This window comes from Acomys minous, assembly GCF_964271855.1.
Source record: "Acomys minous genome assembly, chromosome: 7".
NCBI classification, from domain to species: domain Eukaryota; kingdom Metazoa; phylum Chordata; class Mammalia; order Rodentia; family Muridae; genus Acomys; species Acomys minous.
Genome location: NC_140488.1, coordinates 70,036,907 through 70,059,597, shown reverse-complemented (window position 1 = coordinate 70,059,597; position 22,691 = coordinate 70,036,907). Strand labels below are relative to the sequence as shown.

At 43.8% G+C, this 22,691-nt stretch overlaps 1 protein-coding gene across 1 annotated transcript; it reads left to right on the top strand.

The window, feature by feature from the left end:
* The first annotated feature begins 5,136 nt into the window (after positions 1-5,136).
* Positions 5,137-22,267, top strand: PGK1 (phosphoglycerate kinase 1). Its single transcript, XM_084789269.1, has 11 exons — positions 5,137-5,309; positions 10,769-10,819; positions 11,894-12,049; positions 12,169-12,313; positions 14,254-14,357; positions 15,738-15,857; positions 17,800-17,914; positions 18,276-18,455; positions 20,815-20,992; positions 21,389-21,487; positions 21,814-22,267. Exons 1-11 carry the CDS (start codon positions 5,245-5,247, stop codon positions 21,852-21,854), a joined length of 1,254 nt encoding a protein of 417 aa, XP_084645395.1. The 5' UTR covers positions 5,137-5,244; the 3' UTR covers positions 21,855-22,267.
* The last annotated feature ends 424 nt before the right edge of the window (positions 22,268-22,691 follow it).

Below are 22,691 nucleotides of genomic sequence, written 5' to 3'. Positions count from 1 at the left end.
ACATACACACACATACTCACACTCCCACACACGTCCCCCACAGAGGGAGAGAGAGAGAGAGAGAGAGAGAGAGAGAGAGAGAGAGAGAGAGAGACAGACAGACAGACAGACAGACAGACAGACACAGAGAGACAGAGACAGATAGACAGACAGACAGACACAGAGAGACAGAGACAGAGAGACAGAGATACACAGAGAGAGACAGAGAGAGATACAGAGAGAGACAGAGAGAGAGAGACAGAGAGAGAAAGAGACAGATACAGAGACACACACACAGAGAGAGAGACAGAGAGAGAGAGAGACACACACACACACACACTGAAAGAGAGGAGGTTTTCAATATATGCTCAAAGATTTCTATTTTTTTTACCCTCAAGAGGTGAAATCCCAAATGAAACCAAAACAAAAAAACAAAGAGTCCCAGTAACTGCCCTCCTCACTGGTGATCCCTGTGGATGCCAGGGTTCAAACTCAGGGTGGCAGGTGCTTTTATATTGGCTCAACCAACTTACTGAGCCCAGGCTTTACTTCTTCTTTTCTTAAATCTTGGTTTACTGCCCTTGGTAATTTTTCAACATTTTAAAAACATCTTTTTTTCAAGACAGGGTTTCTCTGTGTGACAACCATCGCTGTCCTGGAACTGGCTTTGTAGACCAGGCTGGCTTAAAACTCACAGAAGTCCGCCTGCCTCTGCCTTTTAAGTGCTGGGATTAAACGTGTGCACCTGGCTCAAAACAAAACAAAACAAAACAAAAACAAAAACAAAAACAAAACAACACTGTTTTTGCTAAGATGGATCAGTGGGATAGGCCTGTAATATCACTACTTGGGACAATGGGGCAGGGGAATCACAAGTTTAAAGTCTGTTTTGGGCTACAGAGTGAGTTCTAGTGTGCAGCTTGAACAGCTTTAATAAGATCCTGTTTTTTTTAAAAGCTGGGATGAAGCCAGGTGCAGCATGCCTGTAATCCCAGCACTCAGGAGGCAGAGGCAGGTGGATGTCTGTGAGTTCAAGGCCAGCCTGGTCTACAAAGCGAGTTCAGGATAGCTAAGGCTACACAGAGAAACCCTGCCTCAAAAACAAACAAACAAACAAACAAACAAACAAACAAAAAATCAAAACCAAAACTAAAACCAACAACAACAAAACAAAGCTGGGATGTTTTCCTAGCATATGTAAGGCCCTAGGTTCAATCCTTGGCATAGCTTCCAGTACCTGTTCCTCCAAAATGCCCAGCTTTTCTAGTATTGTTTAGTGAAAGATTCAGTCTCAACTCTCGACTCCAATATTAGCAGATATGGAAATTTCTAGGAAAAACGAATGTGTAGTCAGATTTGTATATACCTGTATCCCAGCACTCGTGAGGTTAACTCAGGACAGTCATGAGTTTGAGGATGGTCTGGACCACATAGTGAGACCCTATTATTTTAAAAAAATTTTTACAAAATGTAAACCTGCTAGGCGTGGTGGCACACGCCTTTATTCCCAGCACTTGGGAGGCAGAGGCAGGCAGATCTCTGTCAGTTCGAGGCCAGCCTGGTCTACACAGAGACACCCCATCTTGGAAAAAAAGCAAACCTGATCATATGAATGCTATTTAATTGTACCCAATAGTATGGTGAGATGTTTCAGCTGCAAGCAACACTATCCTCAATAAATTAATACTGGCATTAGAGGTTTGTTTTTTCACATGCTAGAAAGGTAGGTAGTACAATGGCGCTGCGGTTGATTAATTTAGAAACCACTGATGTCATCAAGGACTCGGTTATTCTGTAGTTTGAGTTCACTATTCTTGCTGTTTGGGTGATTATTTTGTCCTACAGAACAAAATCATTTTGGAGGCTCTATTAATTATGTATTTCTGAGTAATAAAGTATCTCAAAGCTTAGTACTTCAATACAGAAAATATTATCTCATCCTTTCTGTGAGTCAGGGATTTGGCAACAGAGAAACTGGTTTTAGTTTGATGCATCTCCTGAGAGTATAATTATATGTGGACCTTGGCTGCAGACATCTGAAAGCTTGACTTAGGGACAGTAGAGTCCACTTCTAAGGTGGCTTCTTTACCGAGCAGCAGGCAGCAGGACTCAGTTCTATGCTGGCTGCTGAAAGGTACTCTGAGTTCCTCACCATCTGGGACACCCCACAAAAACTATTTGAATGTCCCCAAGATATGGCAGTTGCTGTCTTCAGAATGAAAGATTAGAGAGGGAGAGGAAGAAGAGGGAAGGGAGATAAGGGATAAGGGGGGAGGGAGGGAGAGACAGAGACAGAGACAGAGAGAGAGACAGAGAGAGAGAGAGATAGCCTCACAATGCATTTTGCGGCCTAGTGTAAAAGTGTTGTCCACGATTACTTCCAAACATTCATTAATTAGAGGTGAATCAATATATGCACAGGTCTTGCTTTTCTCACTGTTCTCTTTGGTTTCCCAGAACAGCAGGCTTATCTTTTTTTCCTTTTCTTTCTTTTTTTTTTTTTTTTAATCTCATTGACCTAAGTTGGATCACTGCCCATTCCCAGACCAATGTGTGACATGGGGCCTGTGGGGGATGGGATCACCAGACTCAGCTTAGGTCAACAGTGATTTATCCTTTGGTGCTAGGAGATAAGCCTATCTTTGCTGAGCACTGGTCACTAACCCAGTGCTCCATTAAATCGGATTTCTGTAAGCAAGGAAGGTCGGTGGGGAATAGCTACTGGTGAGGTAACTGACTGTAATAGCTTTCCAGTTCTGCCAGGAATAAAAACGGGTGTCTTTAACATTGTGGTAACACCCAAGGGATCTGGTCCATATTTACTGTGCCTCATACGTATAATTGTAGAGTTATCTATTTTCTGGGTTTTTCTGTTGTCACAGGCTTCTTCTCATCATAGGCTGTCTGTTTCTCTCTGTTATTTCAGGCCAATAGTGGAAAAAGTGTCCCAAACTTTATAATCTTCAGTGGTCTTGCGTTTCAAATAGATACAATACCTACTTCATAAAGTTCTGTGCAACGCCGGGCATGGTGGCGCGTGCCTTTAATCCCAGCACTCGAGAAGCAGAGGCAGGTGGATCACTGTGAGTTCGAGGCCAGCCTGGTCTACAAAGGGAGTCCAGGACAGCAAAGGCTAACACAGAGAGACCCTGTCTCGGAAAAACCAAAATAAATAAATAAATAAATAAATAAATAAATAAATAAATAAAGTTCTGTGCAGAGTAGTGACCCATGTGTCAGCGGATCTGGCCCATCTGGAGGTCTCAGCAGTGCCTGGCAAACAGTACCTACTGAACAATTGGAATGAATCAGCGGTGATGGCGCACGCCTTTAATCCCAGCACTCGGGGAGGCAGAGGCAGGCAGATAGCTGTGAGTTCAAAGCCAGCCTGGTCTACAAAGTGTGTCCAGGACAGCCAAGGCTACACAGAGAAACTCTGTCTCAAAAAACAAACAAACAAACAAACAAATAACAACAACCCCCCAAAACAAAAAACCAACAAAACAAAACAAAACAAAAAAACCAACAACAACAAAAATGAAAAAGTAGTTATGTGTATGGAGTTCAGGCATGCAGTTCAGTACTGCTGGCACTGCAATCTGTGGAATCCCCTTCAGAGGGGTATAGCGTGGCTACTCATGTGCTTGGAGCCCTTGCCATCCACCATGGGAAACAACTTCACCATGATTCAGAGTGACGCAAAGTTAGTTTGTACATAGGTCAGAATGGAAAAATGCAGGGCCAGTGAGATTGTACAGCAGGTAGAAGTGCAGCTCCTCTCTCAAATTCATGGCCCCCCCCCCTGTGTAATCAGTGTGTGTGTGTGCCTGTGTGTACCTAAACACAGAAGTACAACCTCAGTCTGTAGAAAGTTACTGTATGTATATGAGTTAGAACTGGCCACTGGTATTGGACAACCTATTGGCTGTAGTTCTTTGTCTCTTCCATGTGACATGTCTTCTGGTTTTTTTTTTTCCTTCCCCATTCTCTTAAAGCTATTTTTTCCCTTTTGTGGACCTGTATCTACCCTCTCCATATATATGCTTATATAAAATCTGCATATGATAGACAGCACATGGCATTGTATTTCTGAGTTACTTCTTATAATGTAGTAACTGCCGGAGGTGGTCTGGTCGGTTACTTCTGGGTGTCAGCGAGTGAGGTGGAAACAAAAACCAGGACGGTAAGAAGGGCTTACATTTCTCATGTGCCCTTCCACGTCCTAAGTACTTGTCCTGCCTCAGACTGTGGGTAAGTGCATTACCACTGAGTAGCATCCTTAGCCAAAATTAGTGTAGGTAGAGATTTAAAGTTTTTTTTCCAGTGCTGGAGCCAGTGTCTCTAGTATGCACTTTACCACTGAGCTACACTCACAAATCTAAATCCCAGTGGGCCCAGGATTGAAATGATTACTTAAAAGCGCTGCAGTCTTGATAAGACATGAAACTTTTGTCCGCCAGTTACTTCATCTTTAATATCAGACCGTACTTAGGAAATTTATGAGTGCTGTTAGTTAACATGACACATGCTGCATGTATTCGCCACTACAATAAGTAATATAACCACAGCAATTATATTGTATTTTTTATTATGAAAGGGGAAGGAGGATCTGGCCCATTTTTGACTTCCGTGGGGTTTCGGTTATTAAGTAAGGCCTTATGTAGGCTTCCATTTGGGAGCTGAGAAAGCAGAAGATTCTAAAAGGAGATGGCATTTGCAAAGCTCTTGAAAGGCCCCTGGGAATTACAACGGGTGGGGGCAGCGCTTTTCCTAAGGCAGTCTGGAGCATGCGCTGCTAAGCAGCCGCGCTGGACACTTTGGCTGCACAAGTGGCCTCGGGCCTCGCACACATTCCATATCTACCCCTCCCCGCTAACCTGCTCTCTTCTTTCGGGGCCCCTCCTCGCCACCTTCTACTCCTCCCCAAGTCAGGAAGGTTCTTCCCCGCTGCTAGCGTCGTGCAGGACGTGACAAATTGAAAGTGCACGTCCCACCAGTTCCTTGTAGATGGACATCGCCTCGGAGCAATGGAAGCGGGCCGGGCCTTAGGCGACAGCCAATGGCTGCTTTGCTGCTTAGCTCAATGGAAGCAACTGCCGGGAAGGGGCGGGTCCGAGGGCGGGCTCAGGGGTGGAGCTAGGGGCGGGGCGGGCGCCCTCCGGTTCTCCCGCGGCCCCGCATTCTGCACGCTTCAAAAGCGCAGGTCGGTCGCAGAGGTCTCCTTTTTCTCAGCTCCGCGCCTCTCGTACCCACCGCGTTGCCAAAATGTCGCTTTCTAACAAGCTGACTTTGGACAAGCTGGACGTGAAGGGGAAGCGGGTCGTGATGAGGTAATCTTATACTGCTGCCCTCAAACCCTCAGGGCTCTACCGTAGCCTCTCTGGCCTTGGCAAGCACGCTTTTCCGTGCACCCTAAGTTGCTCTTACTTTTCAGCTGGGTCTTAGGGATCCTGGGTTTGTAGGTCAGGGCTGGTCCCCACGCCCCGTTGGGGCGGAGATTGTACCCGGTTTTGATGCTTCCTAACTGCTTTTCTTCTAGCATAAAGAGCGAGCAATAGTGTCCTTTAGGGAGTGGATCTCACTAAAAAAGGGCTCAGATTTTTAGTACTCAGTCCTTTTCTCATTTCTGAAGTGCGGTTTCGGCTCCGGTAGCAAGATGGGACCTAATGCTTGTCTTGCAAATCTCTAGGCCCCAGTTGAGGGACCTTGAAAGGTCATTTAGCTAATTTCCCTTCCCCCACGGCCCTTGGACCATCCCTGACGAATTCGAGACCGCCCACGTTTCTTTGGTCCTGGTGCAAAAGAATTTATTTCCCAGAGGATGTTGCTTAAAAATGCTCAGGAGTGGCGCTCCCTCTTACCAAAAAATTGTGGGTAAGAGGGTGAAGCCCACTGGATGAAGCGCTGTACAGCTTATGTAAGAGGCCTCTGCTGCCCTACCTTGCCGTTGGACTCCTGGCCCTGGGGTTTGCATCAGGATTGTGACACATGCAGGGTGTGGACGCCCTGTAGTTGGAGGCCTGGAACCTCACCCTCAGAGGTTGGTAGAGAAGCAGGATGTGAGAAGTGAGGAAGGATTTCGCGCACATGGCGCTCTTAATCCGCACACGTGGGTCCCTGGCCATTTACAAAGTTGGCTTCTCCCTTACCTGGCAGAATCAGAATTACTAACGTGTATGAAAACTTGTACATTTCCGCTTTTCATAATGTCTACTGTGTGCCAGGAGTGATGGATGATGGTAAGATGACAGAAGCGATGGGCCTGGCTGTCCATGTAACTCTTAACCCAAGGATGGTAATTTCGAAAGGCCATAGGTAATTTCAGTGACTGCTTGGTGCTGGCTTGACCTTTTTTGGGGAAGCGGTTGATTGATTGAACAAAGTAATCCTGGTCCTTCGTACAATTTGGGCCAGTTTGTGTGAGGACATCTTTTAGATACTAATACACATGTAAGGGAGCCTCTTTTCCCTAGGAGTTAGAGACTGGTACTTACTTACTTCATCCTAGCCAATATTATTTGGCAAGTGACCTTACTGTGCAGATAGCCAGAACCCAGTGTATTATGTTCATGCAAAAACACTTGATTTGCTACCCCAATGGGATAGGCCTTTATAAGCAGGATGGAGTAGAGAGCCCAGGCAATAAAGGGTTGGTTCGAGCTAGCTCTTTATACTGCTATAAGGATAGAAGATTGACCCTGGGACAACCAAAACAGGTAGATGTTGCCTTGCAACAAGCTTAAAAGGTTTAAATTATTTACTTCTACCTCCACTGCCTTGAGGCTGGCCTTTCCAGATGCATGCAGCTGCTTGCTTAAAGACAGTGGGACATTGTGCTGGTGATCTTCCTGTAACTGTAGTTTGAGGTTTTATGCTCTCATACAGGGAAATTGTCTTAAAGGAATTAACCCTGGTTGGTGGTGAGACCTGAGGAAACGGATTTTCTCCTGTACCAAATCAAATTTCATTTAACACAGGTTAACCTTGGGCCTTGAGATGATTGGCTAGTCCAGTTTTGCTGCTGGAAAATGACACACTCAAGGTTATTGGAACTTGTGGCAAGTTTGTGGCAAAGCTAGGACTAGAATTTGGATCTTTAGCTACCAATCAGATTCTCTATAAAGACTTGGACATGATGACCCTGGGACAGTGAAATAGACTTTGTGGAGGTTACAATCTCTTTCTGTAATACAGATACATTGTACTTGTTTTTATTTTTTAGGTCACTGTGGTGTTACTTTGTCTCCTGATTAAGAATGCATCTTGAATAGGGAGTTGTAGTTTAGGCTTGCTTTTTTTTTTTTTTTTTTTTTTTTGATTTTTCGAGACAGGGTTTCTTTGTGTAGCCTTGGTTGTACTGCACTCACTTTGCAGACCAGGCTAGCCTCGAACTCACAGCTATCCACCAGCCTCTGCCTCCCAAGTGCTGGAACTAAAGGCGTGCATCACCATACCCGGCTTGGCTTGCTTGTTTTTTAGAGGAGTCTAGGCAGCCATGCCTGGGTGAGCTCAATGCCTTTTTGTTTCCTTGCCTTTTTGTGGTAGTTGCTGGCAGTGCTTCAGAAATGGGGCCCCTGGAGCAGAGGCTGCTGCGCTTGGCTCCTTTCTGCCCTGTAGAAGGGCACTCTTGTCTTTGACTTGTCTAGTGCCTTGGCTGGAATTGGCAAGGGAAGTTGATTTGTTGGGGTAACTTAATTTCTGTTGTGCTAGGGACTCAGACACTAGCCATTTTGTGCTTGAGCACTTTACCACTGAGTCACACCCAAGCTCCTTTTGGAGACACTTAAAAATAGCCAGAAACCCCAACAGGTTCCGCCTCAGATTCTCCTGGCACCCGCCCCCCTTCCCTCCAACCCTAGTTGATTTTACAAGGCCATTTGAGTAAATTTCCTGCTGGTTTTTGCCATGTCATTTCCTTCTTTTCACTCATAGGTTACTAGTTCATCCTTTGCTGAACTTCTCTTTTCTTGTACTCTTTCCCCCGCTCCCCCAACATCGCTGGTTTTCTCTGTGACTTGCAAAGCAGCAGTCCTGGTAGAAAGAAGAAAATGGAGAGCAGAGAACATCACATTAGCGTAATTTAGCAGTCAGACCATGAGTCAACAGTGGGCATAGTTCCCCTGAGAGTTTTTGGTAGAACTGGACCTGGAATCCTGAGATTTCAATAGACTCGCTACCTGCTTCTGCCTCCTGCCTGCTGTGATTAGAGGTATATGCTGGCGCCACCACCACTCGGCTTAAAAAAATTTTATTTTGCAATAATATGTAGAAGATTGCAAGAAACTCAGTGTTTTTCCCCCAGTGACTCCATAATTGTAATGCAATGTCAAAAGTAGGAATCTGACATTGTTATAAGGTGTGTACAGTTGTCTAGTATGTTTATCACAGGTTGATTTGAATAACCACTACCACAATCCAAGATAAGGACTGCTTGGTCACCCCCATGATGGCTCAGGTTATTTGATTATAATCACACCCTCCATTTCTAATTCCTGATGATGATCACTGACCTGTGCTCTACTTGTAAAACTTGTCATTTCAAAAATGTCTATAAACATTCATGCAGGCTGTAATTTTTGGGGTCCACTGTTTCACTCAGCATTCATCCAATAATTATCCAAATAGGTACATGTACCAAAAGTATATATTTTTTGCATTGCTGGGTACTTTTTTCACAGTATGGTTGTGTCATAGTCAAAGCATTCATCCATTGGAGGTTGTCTAGGTTGTTGCCTGTTTGGGGTTTTACAATTGAAAGTGCTATGGTTTTTTGGGGGGCAGTGGGGTGCAAATCTTGCTGTAGCCACATGGTGCTGTACTTTCTCTTGGGAAAAATGCCCAGGACTGGCATTGCCGCCACCAGGCATCCCATTTTTCTCCTTTCCCTCAATCCTTGTATCGCTTTCCAAAGGTTCTGCACCATTTCACATCCCTTGCTAGGAGTGCATGAGTCATAAGGCTTTCCGCATCCTCATCAGAGTTGGTGGTAATGTAACTGGCTGGCAGACATGAATATATATTAAAGAAGCAAATAGTGGGCTCTAAGAAATTGGAATTTTCCCCAGGAACCTCATGCTGGGAGAAGAAAAGCTTGGTATTTTCCAGCAGTTACAATCTTAAAAGACAAAGATGGGTCCTTGGTGAGTGGGGCCACGCCTTGATTTCCAGGCTGCTTAGATGTGGGGGACTATTCAGATGTGTGTATTAGAACTTCAGGTTCCTGAAGATGGATTTGGAGGGTCACTGGATTGCGTTGTCTTTCTTAGTGTGGTGGCATTGAGTCAATGTCCTTTTTCTGATTTTTTTTTCTCTATTCATTGGCTTGTTTCTAATTGGCTTATCAGGGGAAGCCAGTCATGGTAATGGGATACTTGATCTGCTTTAGTCTGCACTTTACGGCTGGCAAGGGCCTGCTCAGGATATTTAAAGAAGATGCCTCAAGTGCTCGAAACCAACTAGAGTATATTTCTTTGTTCACAGGCATACTGCCTTTTAATTTTATGGTTTTCTTTCTTTTTTGAAGATTCATTTATTCATTTATGTAGATGGGTGTTCTATTTGCATGTACACCTGCATGTCAGATGAGGGCGTCCCAGTATCAGATCCCAGTAAAGATGGTTGTGAGCCACCATGTGGAAGCTGGGAGTTGAACTCAGGACCTCTGGAAGAGCAGACAGTGCTTTTAACCTCTGAGCCATCTCTCCAGGCCGAATTTTATGGTTTTCTTAAATCTGCATCACAAGAACTATGTTCCTAAAGCGGTGAGGTAGATTAGTGTTCAGGGTAGAGGTCAGTGGTCTGCAGGGTTTTTGGTGAGTGCTGTCGACAGAGAGGAAAGACCAGGAAAAAGACAAAGGGAAAGATGGAGTTTCACAATCGAGGACAGTAGGAGTCTTGATGCCTTGCTGTAGTTCCTTAGTGACTGGTACTAGATGCTTTTAGTACTGATTTTAGGATGGTTGATCTTTCAACTATCAATTACAGTTTGGGGAATAATTAGCATATAATAGCTAACATTTGTGTGATAATAGGTGCCACTTCTAAGCCTTTAAAGCATTTACTAACTTGCTTGTAACTGTCAGCTAGATACTATCATTTTACAGGTTTAAGATTAAAAATTAAAAATGGTCTGTGGGTGTATGGTATTTGGTATCCACTTAATCTCAGCATTCATTCAGAAGATGAAAAAAAGCCATATTATATATAGTGTGTCTCAGATCATGGCAGACAAAAGTTAGACATTAACACCAGCCACTGTACAGGAGTGAGTTCAGAAGAATTGGTTCCCAATGGTAAACCAGGCCTGGGGATGTATGTATGAGGTGTGCTTGGGTGCCTTCTGCTTCCCTGGTCTCCTGGACTAGTTCTTGTGCTTTGAGATTTCCTTAAAAAGTATTAGCTACATATCTAAAAAGATACATGCTCAAAACTTCTGAGTACGTTTGTGTAAATGAGCCAAGAAGTAGACCATGAACCCGTAGCAGAGTCCTTGTCTGCTGGCCTATCCCAGTCACTGCTCACTTGCCAATGACTATTAAATAATTTTTTAAATGACATTGTGTGTATGTGTACATGCCCCTGCCAAGGGACTAGTGCAGAATTCAGAGGACATTTTGCAAGAGTTGGTTTTCTTCTACCCATGTGTGTAGGGAATACAAGTCAGGGTGCCAGGCTTGCTAACAATAACAAATGCCTGTCCGGCCTGAGGCAGCTTTTAATGCCTCTTATTTTAAAGGTGAGATTTGGCCTTAGGGAACAAGAAGTTGATCATGACCTTTTTCTTTTTTAGGGTGGACTTCAATGTTCCTATGAAGAACAACCAGATAACAAATAACCAAAGGTAAGAGTCTTGCTAAACCTGGCTTGGGTTTAAGATACGGGATTATATGGGATGCAAATTTATTATACAAATTTTTTATACTGTGGCAGTAGAGCAACTGAAGCCATGATTTTTGTATTCACTAACGTACTTTTCAGTGTGGGAACGTAAATATTCTAAATTTATGAAAAAATATTCTATAAACCATCCTTAATCTCAGCACTTAGGAGGCAGAGGCAGGCAGATCTCTCTGAGACTGAAGACAACCATGTCAGCAAAATGAGCTCTGGGGCAGCCAGGTCTATAGAGAGACCCTGTCTTTAAAAACTTTAAAAGAACAAAACAAAAAACTAAAAAACTAAAAAACTAAAAAAAAAAAAAAAAAAAAAAAAAGGGCTCGCCATTGTGGTGTGTGCCTATAATCTTAGCGCTTGGGAGGTTGGAGTTAGGACAGAGTGCCATAAATTTAAGCCTGAGCTATGAAGTCAGTTTGAGGCCATCTTAGGCTATAAAAAAATTGTCTCAATGAGCCATTTTTGAGACAGGGTCTCAGCTTCTGCTGGGCTTAAGCTTGATCCAGTAGCCTCAGCCGTCTAAGTGTTGGGTTGCAGGTATATGTCACAAAGCCTGGCTCTTTTATTTTAATTTTTTTTTAAATACTGACTTTATGTATATGTAAATTTTCGTTTTGACTGAATGATACCTCATTTTTCTCCATTGGTGGGCAGGGAGGGGAAAGCTGATGACCGTCTCAGGGGTTTGCACATGCCAGGGAAGCCTGTTACCAACTGAGTTACATTCCCAGCTCCTAAAAGTCAAGGGCTAACCCAGGCAGGTCCTGCTGTAGACAGCAGCTTCTGGTTTGCTGTGTTCTCTACATGCGGAGATGATCCATGATCCACGATCAACGAGGAGACTACATACTTCCAGGTGCCAGGTTTGTGTCATGCTTGTCTCCTGAATTCTGCAACTGTCGGACATGGAGGAGCCTTGGAGAAGAAAGGGGGCTTTATTTTATGAGGTCACCAGTTAAAATAGTTCCCACTAATTCCTCTAAATAACATTGTTCTGTCTTCTGTCTTCTCTTGCTTGTAGGATCAAGGCTGCTGTTCCAAGCATCAAATTCTGCTTGGACAATGGAGCCAAGTCCGTCGTCCTTATGAGCCACCTAGGCCGGCCCGATGGTGTTCCCATGCCTGACAAGTACTCCTTAGAGCCAGTGGCTGCAGAACTCAAGTCACTGCTGGGCAAGTAAGTATAGAGTTGTGGTGCTGGTGAGCTCCGGGAGGTGGGCGAGTCGCCATTCTGTCACGGAGTCTCAACTTTCAGCCTGCTCTAGTCTCGTAATTTCTTGCCCCCTCCTCCCCCAGGGATGTTCTGTTCTTGAAGGATTGTGTGGGCCCAGAAGTAGAGAATGCCTGTGCCAACCCAGCAGCTGGGACTGTCATCCTGCTGGAGAACCTCCGCTTTCACGTGGAGGAAGAAGGGAAGGGAAAAGATGCTTCTGGGAACAAGGTAGGACCGGAGATTTTGATTTTATTTGGACCTTAGGGCCTGAATTTGTATGAGGAATCTCATCTTTATTTTCCCGACCTTTTTTTCAAAATTGAAGTGTAACAGACCTGTGAAAAACAGGTACACATGTGAAGCCACGGATGTAGCTCAGTGGTAGTATACAGAAGCCCTAGTGCTACAGAAACAATTCTATAAATGCACAGCATGATGTGTTCTCAACTAGCGCAGAGTACACACTGCATGATCATTCCCCAGCCAGGGAAGGGAATGTGAGCAGCACTGCAGAGGCCCTTTCCTGATCACATTTTGAAATTCTGCTGAAAAAAAATGCATTCTCTTGGATGAGAGTATTCAGTGAATACAATGGTTGTAGTGAGATCACTCAAGGCATTTCTTGCTTGGGTTGCATGGGAGTGGTTTGAGGCAAGTTCTCACGTAGCTCATGTGCTTGCTCTGTGGCTCCGGCTGCTCTTGAACCTGATGTAGCCTAGGATGACCTTGTAATCTTCCATCTTCCGAGTGCTGGGATTACAGACAGGCTTGTCCTCCCTCCCACACCTGACTCTGGGCATTTTCTTATGAAAATGTGTTTTTGCATATGAGTCTCTAAGTAGGTATAAGCTGTCTTCTTCATTTGCTAAAAAAAACAAAAACAAAACAAAACAAAACAAAAAAAACAAATCTCAGAAAGAAGCTTGGGTTTCAGAAAGGCAGTCATTTTGCTGAAGTTAGTGGTACTGTGGGCTGGGCTCCATAGCTCAGTGCATCAGATCTGTATGCCTTTACTACAAAGAACCACATAGTAAATGTGGTAGACTTCACGTTTTATAGTCAGTCATTTGCAGTTTTTTACAGTCTCATGGAAAGGCTGTTGTAGATGATCCACAGGACTGGTTACTAGAGCTGACAACAGAATTCAACTGTTAAAACTGTTTTTGAGACTGATTTTGGATTTACCCTTGGTTAGAAGGGGCACTAAGTGCACTTGCTAGTATTTTCCCCTCTTGGTTCGTCAGTGATGTGAGAACAAGATGCTCTGAGGAGGGTGTGTCATCAGTCCCTCTTTGACCTGACATTTCTTAAGGTCATCTGGAGTGCTTGCTTCCAAGTAGTTTCTTTTCTTAGCACTGCAGGTTCTGAGCTTGGCTTTACCCTGCTTTGGTGTGCTCTCGCTATAGTACTACTAGTGAAATGCTGACCTAAAACTTGGTGCCCTTTAAAACTGAAATTCAAGACCAACAAACTCTAGTGCTTAGAAATGTCAGGAGCAACTGGAAAGTGGATGCAGAATGTTTTATTTAGGAATCAATGAGCTGACTGTATTAGCCTCAGACTTTCTTAGCTCTTTAGCCAATTCACTTACTATTCAGAGGCTGATGGCTTAGAATGCCTGAAATTGCACAAATCCAGTCATAAGTTCAAACTGGATACAAACAAGATGAAGACAATTCAATTTAAAAAGTTTGTGCGCACACAGGTCCAAAAAGAGATACAAGGGTGTTGGATGCTCTGACCCTGGAGCTGCAAGTAGTTCAGCACCAGTATCAGTTCTGCAAGAAGAGCAAGTGTTCTTAACCACTGGGCCATCTGTCCACTCCAATAATTGAATGCTATTCAGTGAATCTTCATTTTTTTTAGAATTGTCCGATTGTTAGTTTCTATTGTATCTTTTCCATGAAAAGCTTTTAATTTATCCTATTTTCCCCTCAAACATGAGTGTACACTTGTATACAGTTTTCATGGGGAGGCAAAGAAATGACCAAAGGACCTGGAAAATATGAGAGGAAAAATATATCCTATTGCTAGTGTAAGACTTGCTGTATTAACTCAGGGTCTCAAAGATGTTCAAGAGGGTTCTTGGTGGCTTAATGCTTTTGGAGTTGTTTGGAGCCATCAACATTTTCTGTGTTGGATTTTCCTTTCTAAATTTTCTCCTGCAGATTAAAGCCGAGCCAGCCAAAATCGATGCTTTCCGAGCCTCACTGTCCAAACTAGGAGATGTCTATGTCAATGATGCTTTTGGGACTGCACACCGAGCCCACAGGTACTGAAAACCCTGACAGTACTGGGCAGAGTACAATGACCTTGGCACTTGGGCTCAAATTCCCGGCTGTTTTTAAAGATTGCCATCTTGTCCTTGTTTCCTGTCTATTGTAATTTAAGCAACTCAAAATCAAGCAACTTATGATGGGAAGGAAGGGTTTGCTTGCCTCATTGAAAGAGGCTGAGGAGGAACTCAAGCTCTATTTACTGGCTCATTCACTGCTTTATGTTTGGCTACCTTTTTGTTTGAGGCAGAGTCTTTTATTTATTTATTTTTTAGTCCTGGAACTCCTGATCTGAACTCAGATCTACCTATCCCTGCTTCCTGCATGTTATGATTAAAAAAAGCATGGGCTACCATGCCACCAGTGCCAGCCAGTTTTCTTTATAGTCCAGGACCACCAGCCTAGGGATATCACCCATTGTGGGCTATGCCCTCCTACAGCAATTAGCAATCAAAATAATGCCTCACAAATATGTCCAAAGACCAATTTAAGAAAGAGGTTCCTTCTACCAGGGAACTCTAGCTTGTCTCAAGTTGACAATAAAAGCCACGAGATGTATCCTTTTAACTTGGGCCATTGTGTATCCTGATTCTGCATGGAAATACAGATAAAACTTTTGGGAGTGAAAAGACCTTTTTTTTTTTTTTTTTTTTGGGTGGAGCTTTGAGAGCAGGGTTCCTTAACTTTGGATACCTTGTAGAAATTTCCCCCCTTTGGGAACGTTTTATCAAGATATCTGTTGTCATCAGCTGGCTAATTATATATTGTGATTTATTTAACCTTTGGCCTGTTAAACTATTAACTAGGCATTTTTTTGGTTGTTTCAAGGCAGAGTTTCTCTGTATAGCCTAGGCTGGCCTTTGAACTCATCGATCCACCTGCCTCTTCCTAGAATGCTGGGATTATAGGTGTGCGCCACTGCCTAGCTAGGCATTTTTTAAAAAACTTTTTTTTTTGTGTGTGTGGGGAGGGTTTGCCTGCATTATTCTCTCTGGCCCTCAGAGGCCAGAAGAGGCCATTTGTACCCCTGGGGCTGGAGTTACAGAGGGTTTTGAGGTGTCCTATGGGTTCTGGGAACTAAACCCAGAACAGCAGTGATCTTAACTGCTGAGCCGTCTTTCTCACCTCTACCTCGGTATCTTAATTCCATTTTAGTTCATTGCTTTTTTTTTAACCCTTGATCATAAATTATTAGTCAGAAAAGTTATCTAAGGTGTAAATGACCTTACTGCAATTTAGGGAATAGAACCATGGTCTCTTAGTATCTTAGAAGCGATGAAAGCATCTTAGTGGTAAGGAGACGGCCTCTAGGGGGAAATGGTAGAACGTGACTAGATTTTGAATATGAATATATTTGTTTCTCTTTTTCCTCCTAGCTCCATGGTGGGTGTGAATCTGCCACAGAAGGCTGGTGGATTTTTGATGAAGAAGGAGCTGAACTACTTTGCCAAGGCCTTGGAGAGTCCAGAGCGACCCTTCCTGGCTATCTTGGGAGGGTATGAAGAACACTTTTGTATCATCCTTTAAAGAGTGTTAACTTGGTAGTGGTTGGAACTTTGGTGCTTTGTGGTCAGATGGCACAATTACATTGGGTAGCTGAGGAGAACTGAATAAAGTGACTGTTCACAGAGGTGAGGGTGGGGTTTAGGGAAGGTCCTACAACAATCTGGGGCTAATAATTAATAGGCGTTACAAACTGAAGACAAAGGGAGAACTCCAAGGACGCAGTCAATGGGAAAAGGACTTCTGATAAAAATTGTAGCCTTTTTTGTTTGTTTGTTTATCTCTTGTTTTTTGAGATAGGGTTTCTCTGTAACCTTGGCTGTCCTCCCTCTGCCTCCCTGAGTGCTGATAGTGTTAGCTCATGCCTGGTTAAATTGTAGCCCTTAGGCAAGGGTGCAGGGCTGATCATCTGATAGAGGGGCCATGGAAAGATGCTTGTGATTTCTTCAGTTTCCTGCTGGGACACCCCCTGGATGCACCACTTACTGGCCCAGTTTATCTTGATGTGATCCATGTAGGTCAGCTTCCTGGGACAGAAGATGGTAGAGAAGGGCAGACCATGGTTCTTCAGGGAAAAATGGAGAAAGATCCATCAAGGGTGGTTATATTTTTTTCTCCCTTAAGATAAAGTCATACTCCAGGCTGGCCTTGAACTTGTTTTGTAGTCTGGATGACCTTGAGCCCTGACTAGCATGCTTCATCTTGTGCCACACACTCTACCAAGGTGTTTTCTTAAAACAATTTCAAAGCTACACATACAACCTGGAGGGAATATCTATGAAAAATTCCTTCTTTCTGTGTAATATATCATTTAGACTTAAATCTCCAGATCATATAACCTATTTTATGTTATGGGCAAAGGCAATGTGTAGGAATCTAGTAGTTTAGCCAAGAAAAAAATAACAGGGGAGGTTGGGTGGATCCATTGCACTTGGATGAGACAGCTAGCTTCCTTTCGCTTCGCATAGCTGTTCAGATAACTGCCTCTTTCTGCTTAGAGGACCATGGCCCTTCTGGGCTGTTCTCTGTCCCCCTCCCTATGAGTAAGCACACACAGCATTTCCTGATGGAAGATTGACTCTGGAAGTGGGTGTCAATTTCACAGAGCACAGTTGCTCTCTAGGCTTTAAGAGGCCTGTTTCAGGCTCTTGAAAAGAACCCAGATGGGTGTGGGGGTTTGTGTTGTCTTCTTGAAAAAAGGTAAGTTTCTTGGAAACATTGAACCTTTTGTTCACTTGAGTTAAAAGCATCAGCCTCTGGTCATTTGAGCTGTTGGGTGGCTTTTTGTTGCTGGCCTTTCTGAAGATTTGGAATATGGGAGTGAATGCCCCCTGCTGGTTGTCTTCAGGTTTTAGAATAAGCATGAACTCTACAGCAAGCAGTCTTCCTTTGACCACAGGGTATATACTGCAAGACCTCTGAACACCTGAAGGCAAGAAGAGCCTGAACCCTATAGATAGCCATTGTTCTTGAGCTACAGGCTCCGTCATCCTTTCCAAATAGTTCATCTGGGGACTGTGCATGCAGGGCAGATATTAATCCCTTCCATAGTGAAAGTCTGGAGATCATTTTCATTCAAGCCCTCAGTTACTAATCTGGCAACCTGGACCTTGTGAATTTTGCATGGGGCATGGTTAGATAGGGAGCTTTTTGGTTTTCTATTTTTATGGCACTGAGGATCAAACCCAGGGCTTTACACAAGCACTTTTGTACTTGACCATACCCGTAAGCCTAAAGCGTCCTTTCTCTAGCCCTTCTTGCTCTGGAGCTATCTTCAAAGGATTTCTTCAAAGCATGGCGCATCGGAGCAACATGGCAAAGTTAGGCAGCCCTTTGCTGCATTGGGCATTTCCTTGTCTCCTACTGGGGCCCTGACTATTAGCGCTAGACTCGCCAATTATTTGTGCTTGTGATGATTCTTGCTTTCTCTTCTAGAGCTAAAGTTGCAGACAAGATCCAGCTGATCAATAATATGCTGGACAAAGTCAATGAGATGATCATCGGTGGGGGGATGGCTTTTACCTTCCTTAAGGTGCTCAACAACATGGAGGTAGGGAGCCAATGGCAAGTGGCTGTGAAATGACTAATGAGTGTGATGTTTATATAAACTTAATGTGGATCCTATGGACATTTTCTTTCCACCTGTGAAGTTGCTTGTCTTCTGTCCCTGTATTACTTTATAGCAGAGTGTCAAAAGACCCTTTCACAGGGGTTGCATATCAGATATTGTGCATAACAGATATTTGTAGTATGATCTCTAGCAAAATTAGTTATGAAGTAGCAAAGAAGATAATATTGAAGGGTCCCAGCATGAGGAAGGTTGAGCCCCTGCTTTAGAATGTGTTGTATTGTCTGTCTTGCGAGTCAGTCATGTTCTTAGTATGAGGGCTGATATTTAATCTCCTGTGTAGATTGGCACCTCTCTGTATGATGAAGAAGGAGCCAAGATTGTCAAAGATCTCATGTCCAAAGCTGAGAAGAATGGTGTGAAGATTACCTTGCCTGTTGACTTTGTCACTGCTGACAAATTTGATGAGAATGCCAAGACTGGCCAGGCTACTGTGGCCTCTGGTATACCCGCTGGCTGGATGGTGAGTCAACTGGTTGTTTAGTTATGTTAAGTGATGATGAAATTGGGTTTCATTCATTCATCAAACAATTTTTTTGTGGCATTGGAGATCTCTTCGAGTGCCTCACAACTGTGAAGTGCTCTGCCACACTGAGCTGCACCCCTCCCACCCAACAGACATTTTATATTCATCTCTATGGAAACTCTGTCAATGGGGACTGCAAGAGTTGCAATGGGCAATTGAGAGCAAATCCACGGGGAAGGGAAAAGCAGTGCTATTATAAGATTCCTGTTTTCCTCAATAACTGGGCAAATGCACCTTGTGTGGGTCTTTTTCTTTTCTTTTCTTTTCTTTTTGTTTTTGGTTTTTTGAGACAGGGTTTCTCTGTGTAGCCCTGGCTGTCCTGGACTCCCTTTGTAGACCAGGCTGGCCTCGAACTCACAGTGATCCGCTTGCCTCTGCCTCCCGAGTGCTGGGATTAAAGGCGTGCGCCACCATGCCTGGCCCATGTGGGTCTTTTTCAATGCTCGTTTAGCACTATGTGCTGGAAAGTACTATGCACTTGCATGCTCTGCTCTGAGCTGTTCTGGATTACAGTGCTGCTAGTTACAGGCCAGCTAGGCAAGGGTTCAGGTGGGCCTGATGGCTCAGCGGTGAAAGTGCTGCTACACAAGCCTGATGCACCTGCACTTGGAAGGAAGAGAGCAGATTTCCAAAAGTTGTCCTCTGGCTTCTCCATGGCATGTGCATGCTCCTCACAATAACAATCATGATCAAAATTAAAAGAGAAAGCCGTTCTTACAAGACATTAAGATAATGAAAGTGGGCTGGGTGGTTGATGGTCTACAGTGAGAGTCCAGGACAGCCAAGGCTACACAGAGAAACCCTGTCTTGAACCACCACCCCCCCCCCCCAAAAAAAAAAAAGAAAGAAAAAAAGAACGAAAGTGGCTGGGCAGTGGTGGCACATGCCTTTAATCACAGCACTTGGCAGGCAGATCTCTGGGTTCTAGGACAGCCTGGTTTATAAGACAACCAGGGCAGTTACACAGAGGAACCGTGTCTTAAAAAAAAAAAACCTGAATAATGAAAGTGCACTTAATTGTAAGCAATGTATGAAAAATATATGTATATGAGAGGTTTATAATTGACTACAGTTTGCCTTCTTTCATTTTCATTTTCATTATAGTCTTCATCTTTTGTATAGCCTAGGCAGACCTTGGACTTAATATCACTGTGCCTATGCTTACTAGGGTGCTAGCATTGTTGATATGCCACTCCACCTTTAGTTAGACAACTGTATAAAATGATACCATGTTGATTGCTGATGCTTATTACCTTTGTTAGATATATTGCTGTTAAATTGTTTCTCAAGGTGTGGCCCTACAAGCATCATTTTGGGAAGTTGTTTTAAAGGCAAATTTGGAGTCTGGAGAGATGGCTTAGTGGTTAGGGATAGGTTCCTAGTACCTACATTAAATGACTCACACGGGATCCAATGCCCTTTCTGACCTCTGTGGGACTCCATATACATATGTCATATACACACGCATGAAAATAAAAATAAATCATACACACTGGGCACAATGGCACTCACCTTTGATCCCTGGACTCAGGAAAGGGCAGGCAGCTCTGATTTTGAGGCTGGCTTGGTCTACATAGCTAATTCCAGGCCAGTCAAGGGTATATAGTTAGATTTTAAAAAAGAGAGACATTCTTGAGCCCTGTTTCAGATCTAGTAAATGAGAAATGCTAGGAGTGGGATCCAACACATTTCTGAGCAAAGCTTCCCGGAGAATCCAATACATAGCTGAACTTCAATCTACTGGCATCTCAAGTAATTCTAGCTGTGATAAAGCTTTTGTTATACTGTGACATTTGTAAAGTGCCACCAACTACAAGGTATCAGTGTGCACATCCCAAGTTGTGACAGCCAAAAAGGTCTCAACATTGGCGCATAATCCTTGGGTAGAGAGAACATTGGATTAAGAACCAGTGATCTTAAGATCTTGGCTGTCATAGTGACTAAGAATGTCTTTACTAAGCATCCTGGGGTTTTTCCCTTTGATCTTCCATAAAGTTGAATGTTTTTATCAAAGGGCATATATCAGGGTACATTTTGATTCTAATAGAAGCTTTTTGAGACAGCATTTCTCTGCGTAGCTTTGACTATCCTGGAACTCCATAGACCAGGCTGGCCTCAAACTCACAGTGATCCACCTGCTTCTGCCTCCTGAGTGCTGGGATTAAAGGCGTGCACCACCACTGCCTGGCCCTAGTAGAAACTTGATGTTCAGCCTTATGTTATGGTCTTGGTGGAGGAGATGTTTAGCTCTATTAAATGTTTTGACAATGCATCCTCTTTTTATTCTACCCTCCAGGGCTTGGACTGTGGTACTGAGAGCAGCAAGAAATATGCTGAGGCTGTGGCTCGAGCTAAGCAGATTGTTTGGAATGGACCCGTCGGGGTATTTGAATGGGAAGCCTTTGCCAGGGGAACCAAGTCCCTCATGGATGAGGTGGTAAAAGCCACTTCTAGGGGTTGCATCACTATCATAGGTAAGGGGTCCTGATAAGAGTTATGTTCAGGGGAGGGCAGAAGGGGGATTCTCAACATTGTTGGGTCTTTTGGCTTTGGGTAAATCTTTTGGTTTTTAAGACAGGGGTTCTCTGCGTAGCCCTGGCTGTCCTGGACTCACTCTGTAGACCAGGCTAGCCTCGAACTCACAGAGATCTACCTGCCTTTGCCTCCCTGAGTGTTGAGATGAAAGGTGTGTGCCACCACGCCTGGTGGCTCTGGGTAAATCTTGAGCTGATAGTTCATAGGGGTGTCATTCATATGGGGATTCTCTTGAGACAGGACTGGGGGTATTCATTAGTTATGTTTTGGGTCGGGAAACACTGTTTTATAGTTTTGGTGCCAAAACATCTTTTCCTCTGGTCTTCATTCAACAGGTGGTGGAGACACTGCCACTTGCTGTGCCAAATGGAACACAGAGGATAAAGTCAGCCATGTGAGCACTGGAGGTGGTGCCAGCCTAGAGCTCCTGGAAGGTAAGCCTGTTCTCCATGTTTTGGCGTATTTGAAAGTAGAGCGAGGACTGTACTGTAAGAAGTGGGGAAGAGCGAGAGCTTTGGGCAGTGCTGTCACATTAGCTAGGTAGCACAAAGAAAGCTCCTGCATCCACATGGTGGGAGGGGTAGGTAGGAACACATTTTAGTTGACCTGGGACCCAGAACACAGGAGTTTTAAACTCCTGCCCTAAAAACCTGATTTAAAAAAAAAAGAGTTGGCATTTTATCAGTAGGACAAAGGGGACAGACGTAGCTTAGTGGGTCTTACAGTAATTCTGTGTCTCTATGTGCTCTCTCAAAAACAGGTAAAGTCCTTCCAGGGGTGGATGCTCTCAGCAATGTTTAGTATTTTCCTGCCTTTTGGTTCCTGTGCACAGCCCCTAAGTCAACTTAGTGTTTTCTGCATCTCCACTTGGTGTTAGCACAAGATTCAGCTAGTGGCTGAGATGTTGCACCAGGAACCCTTACACAGTTGCACAGCATCTCAGCTCGTCTTTACTGCATCGGGATTTGTCTACATCCTTCAAGATCCCATTTAAATTCCTTAGTGACTAAGACCATTGTGCATTCTAGAGTGCATCTCTTTATGTTCAGCCTGTAAAAGGAAATGAGTTGTAAAAGCTTAGCTCTCTTGAATTAGCCTCTGGTTAGCTTTGTCACTCACTGTTCATGACTCGGCGTGGAAATATGATGAAATTCCAGCTGTAGGTTTGGAGAAGTTGATGATCTATTAAACAATAAAGATGTCCACTAAAACTAGTTTTTTTTCCTGTCATACTTTGTTAGGAAGGGTGAGAACAAACCACTATCTACTTTTTTGTTTTGTTTTGAATTTTTTAAGACAAGGTTTCTCTGTGTAGCTTTGGCTGTCCTGGACTTGCTTTTGTAGACCAGGCTGGCCTCGAACTCACAGTGAAACACCTACCTCTGCCTCCCAAATGCTGGGATTGAAGGCCTTTATCTACATTTTAAGTGGAAGGATTGGCTGCAGTAGTGGGGTGGGATTAAATAACTGCCTGCTCCTTATTGCCTTATAATGGTTCACAGTTGGATACTATGATTTTTAAAAAGCCAAGGCTCATAAACAACCACCCACTCAAAGCTAGGTGCCAGCTCGTTCTTCCCGTTCTTGATTTACCTTCTCATTGACTATGCATTGTTTTTCTCTTGATTCCCATTCCAT